Source organism: Erinaceus europaeus, chromosome 11 (genome assembly GCF_950295315.1).
Source record: "Erinaceus europaeus chromosome 11, mEriEur2.1, whole genome shotgun sequence".
NCBI classification, from domain to species: domain Eukaryota; kingdom Metazoa; phylum Chordata; class Mammalia; order Eulipotyphla; family Erinaceidae; genus Erinaceus; species Erinaceus europaeus.
Window position 1 is genome coordinate 114,346,173 of NC_080172.1, and position 13,395 is coordinate 114,359,567.

The following is a 13,395-nucleotide window of genomic DNA, read 5'->3' on the forward strand; positions in this document are numbered from 1 at the left end:
AGTGATATAACTAGTGCCTGCATCAGCATCGCCCAGAGGACTTGTTTCAACGCAGGTGACTAGGCCCCACTCCCACAGCTTCTATTTCGGTGGATCTAAAACAGAGCTCTAGGGTTTGTGTTTCTAATGAGCGTGTTGTTGATGCCACTGGTTCCCCGCGGTCACACTTTGAGAACCACTGCACAGAGAAGAAAGAGAATGTTTAGCTTTCATCTGAGGGGTAAACGGAAAGAGAAAACAATCAAGCCAGCAAAGGCCTATCCCATCTCTACTAGCTTAGTCTACTGGAAAAGCAAGGCCAAGCGTATGCTTTTTAAAATATGTATTATTTGTTCTATTTTAGGGAGAGAGAGAGAGAGAGGGAGAGAAATGGAGAGGGAGAGAGGGAGAGGGGAAGGGGGAGGAAGAGAGAGAGAGAAGAGAGAGAGAAGAGAGAGGGAAAAGAAGAGGTGGGGGGGGAGAGACCAGAGCACTGCTCATCTCTGGTGGTGGTGCTAGGGATTAAACCTGGGACGTTGAAGCCTTATGCATTCAATTCAAAAAGACTTTAATAAGTCTTTTTGTATAACCATTATGATCTCTCCCCAAGTCCCCCCAAGATTATACTTTTACATTGCCTAATGGCCACATTAAAAAAGGAAAAAAATGAAATTGATCTTTTTATATATTTATTTATTCCCTTTTGTTGGCCTTGTTGTCTTTTTATTGTTGTATTTATTACTGTTGTTATTGATGTCGTCATTGTTGGATAGGACAGAGAGAAATGGAGAGAGGGAAGACAGAGAGGAGGAGAGAAAGACAGACACCTGCAGACCTGCTTCACTGCCTGTGAAGCGACTCCTCTGTAGGTGGGGAGCCGGGGGTTCGAACCAGGATCCTTGCACTTCGAGTCATCTGTGCTTAACCCGCTGAGCTACTGCCTGACTCCCGAAATTAATCTTAATAAAGCATTTTATGTCAGGGGCCTGGGAGGTGACTCAGTGGGGGTGGGGGATGATTTCAGTGGGTGAGGCCCTGAGTCTGATCCACAGAGAACAACAAAGACAAGTCAGGTGTGGGGAAACAGAGAGCTCAGTGCATCAGAGCTCGGGACCTTATATGCCTAAGGGGCCAGCCTTGATTTCCATCACCATCATATATATATATATATATATATGCCAGAGCTGAGCAGTGCTTTGGTTTCTCTCTCTCATAGAAATAAATAAATCTTTTGAAGATGCAAAGCAAGTCAGAGTTTTGTGGATGGCAGAGCAATGTTTTTCTCTATCTCACCTACACCTAAGAACAAAGTGAGTTTGGGAGGTGCTCAGTGATGGAATGAATGTGTCAGAGCTGGTGTTTAATCTTTGACATCACATAAATATGTATTGTTATGTGACCCGGGAGGTGGTGCAGTGGATAAAACGTTGGACTCTCAAGCACAAGTCCTGACTGTCATCTCCTGCATTTCATAAGCCAGAGTGATTCACTGGTGGTTCTCTCTCTTTCTCTCTCATTTCTTTTTAAAATATTTTATTTATTATTAGATAGAGACAGAGATAAATTGAGAGTGGAGGGGAAGATAGAGAGGGAGGGAGACAGAGAGACACTTGCAGCCCTGCTTCACCACTCGTGAAGCTTTCCCCCTGCAGGTGGGGACCAGGGGCTTGAACTCAGGTCCTTGTGCGCTATAATGTGAGCACTTAACCAGGTGCACCACTGCCTGGCCCCTCTTCATCTCTTATAAATCGTTTCAAATGTATTTTACTTAATCCAGCATGATAAAATATAATCATTTTAGTATGTGATCCATATAAGATGTAGCAGGCTAATTCCTGTGTGTGGGATCTTCAAACCCCAGTATGGATTTTGTGCTTCTGCCGCTTCATGGAGGACAGCCGTGTTGGGTTGTGGCTACAGCTACAGGTGTTCAGTAGCCATGTGTGGCTTTGTCTCTGTGACTCTGGACAGAGCAGGTCTAGGAGCTGTGTGCCTGCCAAGGACAGAGACCCCGCTTGGTCCTTGGTCCACTTACCAGATGCTGGTGGAGACACTCTGTGTACCATCTCTTTGAGTCTTCACAGGAAACCTGCCGAAATCAGGCCCTGTGATCAACCCCATCGCACAGATGGGGAAAGAAAGGCTGAAAGTGTTTCTTACTGAGTTGGAATCCGAAGCCAGCCCTCTTGTATTCTCTTGGTGGTGGTGGTGGTGGTGGTGGCTGTCAGTTCAGTAGTTTATTTTATTAGCAATGTGACAGTGCTTTACAAAATCATAAGATTTGGGGAGTATAATTCCACATCCATTCACGGTGTGTGTAAGTCTCTGTAACCTCCTGCAAAGTTCTGTATTTTCCCTCCCCTGCCCCCTACCCCTGCCACTATTACTCTCACAGGGTCTGAGAAGGGGGGGCCGAGGGGGGCTTGGTTACCCTTTTTTTTTCTTTTAACTCCCTTATATTAGTTGCCTGTGATCCACATATGAACAAAACCATCTGGTAGTTGTCTTTCATATCTTTCTTAATCCACTAAGCCTAACATTTTTTTTTTCAAATTTTATTCGTGATTTAATACTGATTTTCAAAATCACCAGATAACAGGGGTACAGCTCCACACAGTTCCCACCACCAGACTTCTGTGTCCCCAGTCCCTCCACTGGAAGCTCCCACAGTTAGTTCTCCCAAGGTTGCAGATATGGGTTAACTATCTGTCTCTATTGGTGTATGTTTGCCCTTTTTTTTTCTATGGTTCCATCTCCTCTTCCTTTCCAAGTTGCACATTAACCTATTACTACAGCCAAATGTCCCTCCCTTTTCCCACTTCTATCTCTGCATCCTGAATTCAGAGCCTCTGGTTATCTTCCCCTAACATGTCTCCCCCTCTGGGAATATGGTCCAAAATTCTTTATGGGGAGCAGAAGGTGGGAGTTCCGGCTTCTGTAATTGCTTCTCCACTGGACATGGGCGTTGGCAGACAGATCTACAGCCCCAGCCTGTTTCTGTCTTTCCCTAGTGGGGCAGGGCCACTAGCCTAATTGTCACCTCCAGTTCTCTCATATGCTAGCGCCAATCTGGAGCTTTTAGGTCAGGGAATTGTGAAAAGTGTTTTTCTTTTTTAAATTTTTTTTAAGTATCTTTATTGGATAGAGACAGCCAGAAATCAAGAGGGAAGGGGGTGAGAGAGAGGGATAGAAACAGAGCGACATCTACAACCCTGCTTCACCGCTTGCAAAGCTTTCCCCCTGCAGGTAGGGACCAGGGCTCGAACCTGGGTCCTTGCACATTGTAACATGTACGCTCAACCAGGTGCACCACCATCTGGTCCCTGAAGAGTGTTTTTTTGAACAGGATAGATAATAAATGTTTTAGACCTTATGGGTCTCTGTATATAACTCGACTCTGTCCATTATAGCAGGAAAGCCACCTTAGAGAATCAGTAAACCAACGTAGCTGTATGTCAATAAAACTTTATTTAAAAAAAAACAACACGGAGGATTGGATTTGGCTCAAGGCCAAAATTAACCTACCTCTGTGGCAGGTTGACCTCTGGCCTCTGTAAGCCCAGTCTGGGGGGAACTCAGTAACTAATTCCTAACCTCGGTAACTAATAACTAACCACTGTGGTTCATGTGTTGGGGTGGAGGGAGGACATAGAGTCTCACCTTTCATTTCTTTTTCTTTTCCTTCCTTCCTCATTTTGTTTTCTTTCTCTCTTCTCTCTCTTTCTCTCTCTCTCCCTCCCTTTCTCCTTCGTGTGTGTGTGTGTGTGTGTGTGTGTGTGTGTGTGTATTTGACCAGGATGACACACATGAGTGATCTCACTGCTCTGAGCCATTGTATTTCTTTCCCCATTCAGAGAGAGAAATAGAAAGAGGGAGAGGCACCATACTCTGACGCTTCCTCCTCCAGTGCCATGTCACTCTTATGTGCTGCTGGGGCTCAAAGCCGGGCCTGTGGGCATGACAATATGTGCGCTTCCCTAGGTGTGCCAGCCCAACCCAGCTCAAGCCAAACCTGTCCTCTCAAGGCACCACAGTACTCCGGGCCCCGGGAAGAATGCACAGTGGCTGCCAAGATCTCGCTGCCCCCTCCTCAGGAGCTGTGAGGGTCTGTCTAACACCCTGGCCCTTCCCTCACTGCCTGGCCATAAACTTGAGTTATTCCCACTCTCAGGGCAGAGACAGAAGGGGACATAAAAGCACGATGGATGGAGCTCTAGACATAAAACCTGGCACCAGAATGCCTGCATTTTGGAAACTGCCTCTAATTAATGGTTTATGACCCCAAAGACGTCCCCCCTCTTTAGTCCTTTCAAAACTGAATGGGGAGGGGGGTGGACAGTGAGGTGGGGTGAGGGGTGTGGAAGAGCCGTCTTCTCTCAGAAACCAAAGCCAGTGGTTTACTTGTCTGAACTGAGTTTTGCCTCTGGCTTTCCTTGAGTCTGGACTCCATAAATAACAGGAACTGAGAAGTCATCTCCCTTCACAGGCCTGCAGCCTGTTAGTTACGGAACAGCAAAACACACAAAGACACACACACACACACACACACACACACACACCTCCATAGCTTTGCTTTTTTCCCCTTTTTCTACTACTCTTGGGAGCCATTTTTTTTTTCATTTTCTTGGATAAGACAGAGAGAAATTGAGAAAGGAAGGGGAGATAGAGAGGGAGAAAGAAAGACACCTGCAGACCCGCTTCACTGCTTGTGAAGTGATCCCCCTGCAGTTGGGGGTTGGGGGGCTCGATCACCAGGATCCTTGTGAACGTCCTTGCGCTTAGTACTGTGTTCACTTAACCGGGTGCACCACCACTGCCGCCAGGCCCCCTCAGTCCCTCCACACCTCTCTCCTTCCTGTCTTTTTGTTGGTGTTGTCCCTGTGTTTCTCTCCTAATGACGCGCCCTTATGCTCTGAGTGTCTCTTGGCTTCAGGTCTTCCTCCTCCATACCCTGTCCCCTCCCTAGGCTCCTCTGTCTGGTTCATTTGGGGAGACAAAGGCCAACAAAGCAAACACACTCTTCGCACCCATGTGCACGCAGGACAGACCCAGTCTTCCCTGCTGAGTCCAGGTGTGAGTCAAGCTGAGACAATGAAATTCCTCTTCCCAGAAGCAGGAAACAGCTCCAAGAAGCAGATGGAAGGCCTGCTCAGACTCTAACCACAACGGGAACCTTTCCTGCAGAACAGGCCTGTCCTGGAAGCCCTGTACTGACCCACAAGAGAGGACGCCTATGCTCAGACCTGTGTCCCTTAGCCAGGCAGCACACCATACCCCACCCCCAACTCCCCTGACAGACACAGCTCTTTTCAAATTCCTAGGTTTAGCGGCGACACCAATGCTCTACACAGCAATCTACACAGAGAACTCAGAGCCCCGTCAAGGTCAAGTCCACAGGCCTCCCCACCTCTGTCAGTCACTGTCCCTCAGTGACGCCCACCTTCTCTGAGTCTCCAGACCCTGGCAGGGAGGAGCTTTGCAGGGATGGAAACTGAGGCAGGAGGTATCCCTCCTACTCACCCAGAATTCAGGAGACCGTGACTGGACCAGGCAGGTGGTATTGTCTAGGCCAGGCAGCTCTAGACACTAAAGGCACTTGACTGGGCAGTGAGAGGTCCTCAAACTGGTGTGTGTGTGTGTGTGTGTGTGTGTGTGTGTGTGTGTGTGTGTGTGTGTGTGTCTGTTGTGGGCTTGGGAGTGGGGGGAGGAAGTGTTTTGGCAGAACTGGAGTTAAGAGATAAATGATGCCACCAAGTTGATGCGACCATCTCCACAGCCCTTCACAGAGCTGGAAGGGAAGAAGGTGAAACGGTTGGAGGAAGAGGCTTTGTAACTTGAAAAAGTCAGATTTTCAGGCTCTGTGGATGTGTGGATGTGTTGTAATTACAGTATAATAAACTCCACACCTTTGTGTGTGGCTCAAACTATGGGAACTTTATTACGTACGTTGCACTGTAATGTGTGCGCTCACACCCGGCGTGTGTGTGTGTGTGTGTGTGTGTGTGTTAATTTAAAAAAATAGTATCAGGCAGAGGTAAATAGCATAATGGTTATGCAAACAGACTTCCATGCCTGAGGCTCCAAAGTCCCAGGTCTAATCCCCTGCATCACCATAAACCAGAGCTGAGCAGTGCTCTGGTAAATATATACATATATATAATATAAAGGGAATAAAAAAATAATGCACCAGGAAGTGGTGTGCACAGGTGAGCACACATATTATCATGCATAAGGATCCAGGTTCAAGGCTCAGCTACCCATCTACTGGGGACCTAAGAAATGAATATATGCATAATTGTACACTGAATGAAGTATGCCTATAATTTTTAGAATACAGTTGAGATTACATTGTGCCTGTGGTCTGATACTGTTCCTTTTCACTTGGCAATAGATTGAGAACATTGTCCCATGTCAAAAATATTCTCAGGTGCCAGATGGTGGCATACATGGTACAATGCACAAGGACCCAGGTTCAAGCCCCCAGCTCCCCACCTGCAGGGGAGTCGCTTCACAGACGGTGAATCAGGTCTGCAGGTGTCTCTCTGTCTCTCTCCCTTTCTATCTCCCCCTTCCCTCTCCATTTCTAGCTGCCTCTATGCAATAAGTAAAGATAATATAAATTTTTTAAACAAGTTTTTTAAATATTTATCTATTCTCCTTTGTTGCCCTTGTTGTTTTATTGTTGTAGTTATTATTGTTGTTGTTACTGATGTCGTCGTCGTTGGATAGGACAGAGAGAAATGGAGAGAGGAGGGGAAGACAGAGAGGGGGAGAGAAAGACAGACACCTGCAGACCTGTTTCACCGCCTGTGAAGCAACTCCCCTGCAGGTGGGGAGCCGGGGGCTCGAACCCAGATCCTTATGTCGGTCCTTGCTTAACCTGCTGTGCTACTGCCCGACTCCCTAAACAGCAGTTTTAAAGTATTCTCCTGTGGCAAATGTTCGTAATCGATTACTTCTGTTGCCACACATGGATGGAACACATTCATTCAAATAAATTCACATTAACTCCCACTGATGCAGCTTCCTATTTGTTAATTGTTCCAGCTTTTTTACTGTCTATCTATACATGTTAATTAAAAGGCTTTGATAAGGCACAAAATTAAATGCAAGAAGAAAATAACATCTTCCCTCTTCAAACTCAACACCATCGTGACTATGGGCATTTCCTCCCCATTGTTTCAATGGTGGATGAGTGTTTTTCATGCTGTGATTGCGATTTATAAAATCCTCTATTTGTGGGGACATTCATAGTGAGGCTTTTTTAAAAAATACTTTTCATTTTTTTATTTTTATTTATTTATTTTTTAAAAAAGGAGACATTAACAATACCATAGGATAAGAGGGGTACAACTCCACACAGTTCCCACCACCAGAACTCCGTACCCATTCTCTCCCCTGATAGCTTTCCCATTCTCTATCCCTCTGGGAGCATGGACCCAAGGTCATTGTGGGATGCAGAAGCTGGAAGGTCTGGCTTCTGTAATTGCTTCCCCGCTGAACATGGGCATTGACTGGTCGGTCCATACTCCCAGCCTGCCTCTCTCTTTCCCTAGTAGGGTGGGGCTCTGGGGAATTGGGGCTCTAAGACACATTGGTGGGGTTGTCTGTCCAGGGAAGCCTGGTCGGCATCCTGCTGGCATCTGGAACCTGGTGGCTGAAAAGAGAGTTAACACACAAAGCCAAACAAATCATTGACCAATCATGGACCTAAAGGCTGGAATAGTGCAGATGAAGTGTTGGGGGGGGGGGTCCTCACTGCAGACTACTGTGTACTTCTGCTTTCAGGTACTTTTCACTTCTTACGGTGCTGACTTTATCTGCTTGGGTTTTCATGCGGCAATGCCCTAGAGAAAGTCATTCGTTGCCCCTTTTGGCTGAGTCTGTATAGCCTGACCTCAGCAGCCACCCATCCAGGAAGAAAAAAAAAAAACAGAGACAGAGATACTGATGGATAGGTAGATGGACTTAGTTTGTCTGTGAGAGCCATTCCAGAAATGTACTTGGGGGTGTTAATGACTAGAGATGGGATTCCGTTTAGCTTAAGACAATCATTTAACCGGGGCTGGGCAGGTTGAGCACACATAGTACTAAGCACAAGGATCCCGGTTCAAGCCACTGGCTCCCCACCTTTTGGGGGGTGTCTCTCTTTCTCTCTCCCTCTGTCTCCTCCTTCTCTTCAATTTCTCTCTATGTTGTCTAATAAAACAGGGAAATAAATGGCCACCAGGAGCAGTGGATTTGTAGTGCCAGCACCACTGAGCCCACTGATAACCCAAGAGACAAAAAAAGAAAGAAAGAAAGAAAGAAAGAAGAGAAGAGAAAAGTGAAGAAAAAGAAAACCATTTACCCAGTTGCTTTAGACCTGACAGCTGCTATGTTATATGTAATAGTGAGAATCGGGGACAAGGGAATGCATTTAAAGACACTCGTTTGGGGAATCTATGCCACCCAAAGCTGTCCTGGGTCCCAGCTGAGCTGCAGCATGTCCTCTGTGGTCAGAGGAGAGGAACTGACTCCAGAGCGGAGTGCCCCGTGTGAGTGTGCGGGTCTCTGTGTGTCTGTAAGCGTGGGCATGTGTGTATCCTGGAGAATGTTTAGCTAAACACTGACAGCTGCTGGCTCCGGGTGGTGTGGAATTTGGGGATGGTTTCCACTTTCTGGTTTATCTTGCTTGTTTTCTGGATGAAGTTCCTAAAATTCTTTATCCTCTCAGTGGGAAGAGGGAAGCCGATGGGACAGGAGCCAAGGGGTGGCAGAGCCAAGCAAACAGCATTTTAAAGAAATGCATGGAGGTTGGGGGGTGGGTGCTGCCCTGCTCCTGCACCCCAGCAGTGCAGACTCCAAGGCTGCCTGGTCCCTGCCCCCTGCAGCACCCCAACACGGCCATGTGGCTTTTTGTGTTCCAGATTCCGACAGCCAGTGCAGCCCCACGAGGCAGAGCCTCAGCCTGTCGGAGGGCGAGGAGCAGATGGACAGACTGCAGCAGGTGGAGCTGGTCAGAACCACCCCCATGTCCCACTGGAAGGCCGGCACCGTGCAGACCTGGCTGGAGGTGGTCATGGCCATGCCTATGTACGTCAAGGCCTGTGCAGAGAACGTCAAGAGTGGGAAGGTAGGCCCCTCTGGGACCTGCGGGAACGACCCCCCTTCAGCCTCCACAAGCGATGCCAACTCAGAGCCTCCATGTCTGTCCTTCCCTGCAGCCCCCCAACCCCTACACACACACACACACACACACACACAGAGGCACAAACACATGCACACTCGTGAACTTGCTTGCAAATACACAAACACACACGTGCACAAACTTGTGTGAGAACTCATACGTGAACACATATGCACACACTTTCTTCACAAATATATATACACTGGCACATGCACATACATACAAGTTTATAAGTACACACACACACACACACACACACACACACACACACACACACACACGCACGCACGCACAGTTAGGAGGGAATGCCATCCAGAGACCTGCTGATTCTAGCTCCAGTGGGTTCTAGCTCCAGTGGCCCCAGGCAAAGATTGTGACTCCCCTGCCTCTGTCTCTTCATCTTTAAAACGTAGGGCAGGGCTTCTTGCCTCTGTCTGGAAGGATAAAGGAGCACTAGGTGGTTCTCCTAGCGATCGCACCCAGCTTCTGGCTGCAGACACCCCTGGAGTGTCTGTTCTGGCTTCCCGAGGCCAGGGCTCAGTGCCATCCTGCAGAGGCCCCTAGAGGGCTCTGGGCCCCACCGGCCTCCCGACCCTGCCTGCCGCGTGTTCACCCCCCTCGCCCCTCCGCCCCGGAAACAGGTGCTGCTGAGCCTGAGTGACGAGGACCTGGAGCTGGGCCTGGGTGTGTGCAGCTCCCTGCACCGGCGCAAGCTGCGGCTGGCCATTGAAGACTACCGCGACGCTGAGGCGGGCAGGAGGTGAGCCGGCTCCCCGTGAGGGAGCGACATCCTCTCCAGACCGCCAGGGCACACGGTGGGGCCAAGGTGCCAGGGGCAGGGCTGGGTGTGCAGAGTGATGGGAACACAGAGAAGGGACCTGGACGCCTCGTTTGGATAGTGCTCTGCTGTGCGATGTGTGAGGCCCAGTTTCAAGCCTGGCCTCTGCACTGTGGAAGGAAGTTTCAGTGCTGTGATGCCTCTCTCTCTCTCTGCCACTATGCAAAATATCTATTTATTTGTATTTTTCCACTGGGGTTATTTCTGGGGCGTGGTGCCAGCACTACAAATCCACCTATCCTGTCAACCATTTTTCCCTTTTCCTTTCTAATAGTTATTACATAGGACAAAGAGAAATGGAGAAAGGACAGGAGGATAGAGAGAGGGAGAGAATGACAGACACCTATAGACCTGCTTCACTGCTTGTGAAATAGATCATTTGCAGGTGGGGAGCGGGGACTCGAACCTGGACCCTTGTGCATGGTCATAAGTGTGCTTAACCTGGTGCGTCACCACCTGACCCCACAAAATATTTTTTAATGGTCCTGAGATGCCACTGGTCAGAAGACCCAAGTGATCACTTGTCCCATTCTGGTCAGCCACCCCCCTCTAATAGATAGACAGAGACCAAGTACAGCCTTGGGTATGCCTCCATCATACCCCTGTGGGAATCAGGGGTCTTCCCATGGCTCCCCAGAAATACTCCACCTCCAAGGACTGACCCCAAACTCATATGGGAATTTGCCAGAAGTTCTTGATCTCTCCACGGCTGCTTCAACCCCAGCACTCACCATTCCAGAGAGAAGAGGGATGCCGTAAGCAGGGAGGTGTGTAATAAACAGAGAAGGAACAGTGCGCGTGAGTGGGGCTTCCTGAGACCTCGCCCACAGAGGCTCGACCAACAGGGAGGAGACACCCACTAGCCTGCACACCTGGAGATGACTTAAGGTCCTTGCCACCCAGTGTGCCCTGTCCCTACTGCTCATTCCACCCTTCCAGGTACCTGCAACCCTGGTCCTCCCTCCTACCTTCCTCTCTCAACATCTGTGAGCAGGACCTGTGTCGGGGTTCCTGGGGGGAATGAGCCAGCTCAGCTCCCACTTCCCTGCCTGACCTGATGGCCACCAGGAGACAGGCAGAGAGCAGGAAACCACGGGCTAGCAGAGACAGGGGCAAACTCGTGAAGGGGTCTTATAGCGTACTGTGGCGGCGGATGATACACAAACCTTGTTAGGGTACCATTGCGGGGAACGGAACAACTTCACTGATGCCGTTACAAGTTTATAAAGGGGTAGCTGTGCAGGGGAAGTAGCCAGCTGGCCCATGAGGTCAGTATCTCCTAAAGAGAAGGTGTGGATGGTGGTGCAGGAACGGGGAAATCAAAATATGAAGAAGGAGAAGCCCACTAGAGGGAGGAGGTGTGGGGTGATGCAGTGAGGCCGATAGGAAGGCTGAATTCCCTCACGTACTCTGGCCATATCTTGCTCTACCACAAGGGGTGTCTGATAGACGAGATTCCAGGGGGTCAAGCATCCATCTCAAACACAAATTAGACCCACAGACCTGCTAGGGGACCCCCACCCACAGCCACCAAATAACTCCAGAGACAAGGAAAGCATACACACACACACACACACACACACACACACACACACACACACCAGTCCTCAAAGTTTGGAGGAGGAGGAGGAAGAATTAGCATGGTAAAGCTGACACTTTCTGTTTTGCATAATTATCTCCTTCACTGGTTTCCTCATCATTTCTGTGCAGTTAATTAATCAGAGCTGGTGGTGTGTGCTATTATTTGCAGAAGCAGCTTTGTGGATTTAGACAGAGAGAGAGAGAGGGAGAGGGAAAGGGCTGTGAGGAGGAAATCTTGTTGGTTTGGAAGCAGGCAAACCATATCCCTGCATATCCAGGACAGGGGTCTTGGGAGTGATTCCCAGGCATCAGGATCTAGGGTGAGACCCCATCAGGGACCCAGGTAGCAGCTCAGGCAAGTAAGGCAAGAAGTTCAGCTGATCAGATTCCACCTGGTCCCAGGCCACAGGGCTGGGGGAAGGAAGGAAGGAGTGGATGATGGGGTGAGAGTGGAAGAATGTAAGTTTGCTCCTCATTGACCTTGCTTAATCTAGAGCACTTTATTGAGAGAGAGAGAGAGAGAGAGAGAGAGAGAGATGTGGGTACTGTTCAGCTTTGGCTTATAGTGGTTCTGGAGATTCGACCTGGGACCTCAGAGCCTCAGGCATAAAAGTCTTTTGCAGAACTACAGTAATTAAAAATTTAAAAAAAAATATGGGGCTGGGTGGTGGCACACTGGCTTAAGCACACATAGTACAAAGCACAAGGACCTGCACAAGGATCCCGGTTTGAGCCCCCGGCTCCCCATCTGCAGGGGAGTCACTTCACAGGCGGTGAAGCAGGTCTGTAGGTGTCTACCTTTCTCTCCGCCTCTCTGTCTTCCATTCCCCTCTCAGTTTCTTTCTGTCCTATCGAATAAAAAAAAAAAAAAAAGGAAAAAATAGCCTCCAGGAGCAGTCGATTTGTAGTGCAGCACTGAGCCCCAGTGGTAACCCTGGAAGCAAAAACATAATAATGAATAAAGAGAAAATAAAATAAAAAACTTCATGCAGTTTTGTCTAGGGTTTAGCAAACCGGAGGTTTATTATATCGAGGTTATTTAAGTACAGCAAAATAGGTAAAGGGGCACAGATGGGCTAGTCATGATGGCAGGGGCCGTGAGTCCAAGCTAGTTACCAGAGCTCAGCTACACATGTTCAATCCCAGAGAAAGCGGCATGGCAGGTCCCGGGGAGAAGGGAGTAACACCAGCAGCTGGGACAGAGAGAGAGAGAGAGCAGGAACTGAGCACATGCAGGAACAGAGAGCAGCTTCCGCCAGACACTCACTTTAATAGAGTTCCTGTCCAGCCACAATCCTTTGTGGGTTTGCTTAAGTCTGTGGTGTGCTGGTCAGGCTGACATCAGCCACTAATTAGGCTCATGACCCAACACAGAACCGTTATGTTTTCTCTCTAGTCCTCAATTTCCTGTCCCTGTACCTCTCCCCACACACACGCACACGCACACACCACCACCACCACCCACCACCTCCTCACAGGTGTTCACCAAGACCTTTCCCCAAGCTGGAAACCCTTCCAGCAGCCTCTCTCTCAAAGTGCTTGTGTTCATTGTGGGGCAGCCTGCTTCATCCCTGAGAAATTCAAGGTCATGGACCAAGTTTCTTCTAACTCGGCTCACCCTGAGAACCGAGATTCTAGGCACCTGGAAGGGCTGGGCTCAGAGAAGCAGCCAGATGTATGAGGAGTTGGGCATATTCCAAGCCCACTTGGTCTGATCCTGGAACCCTGGCTTAGGCACTCCCCCGAGTTTCTGGGAGCAGGGAGCAACCTTCATGGACGGAATCTTTTTTTATTTTTCCCTACCAAGGGCCATTTGGATATTTATGAC

General features: G+C 48.9%; 1 protein-coding gene across 4 annotated transcripts in view; it reads left to right on the forward strand.

Moving 5' to 3' along the window:
• LOC103122359 (kazrin) overlaps positions 1–13,395 on the forward strand; it is a 585,567-nt gene that overhangs the window by 540,293 nt on the left and 31,879 nt on the right. For 3 of the 4 annotated variants that reach the window (XM_060202328.1, XM_060202329.1, XM_060202327.1), the window contains exons 9-10: positions 8,889–9,094; positions 9,790–9,908. In XM_060202328.1, the coding sequence (XP_060058311.1) occupies positions 8,889–9,094; positions 9,790–9,908 (325 nt within the window). Of the gene's footprint in view, positions 1–8,888; positions 9,095–9,789; positions 9,909–13,395 lie in introns of those variants that run through there. The other variant, XR_009552653.1, reaches the window with a different exon arrangement.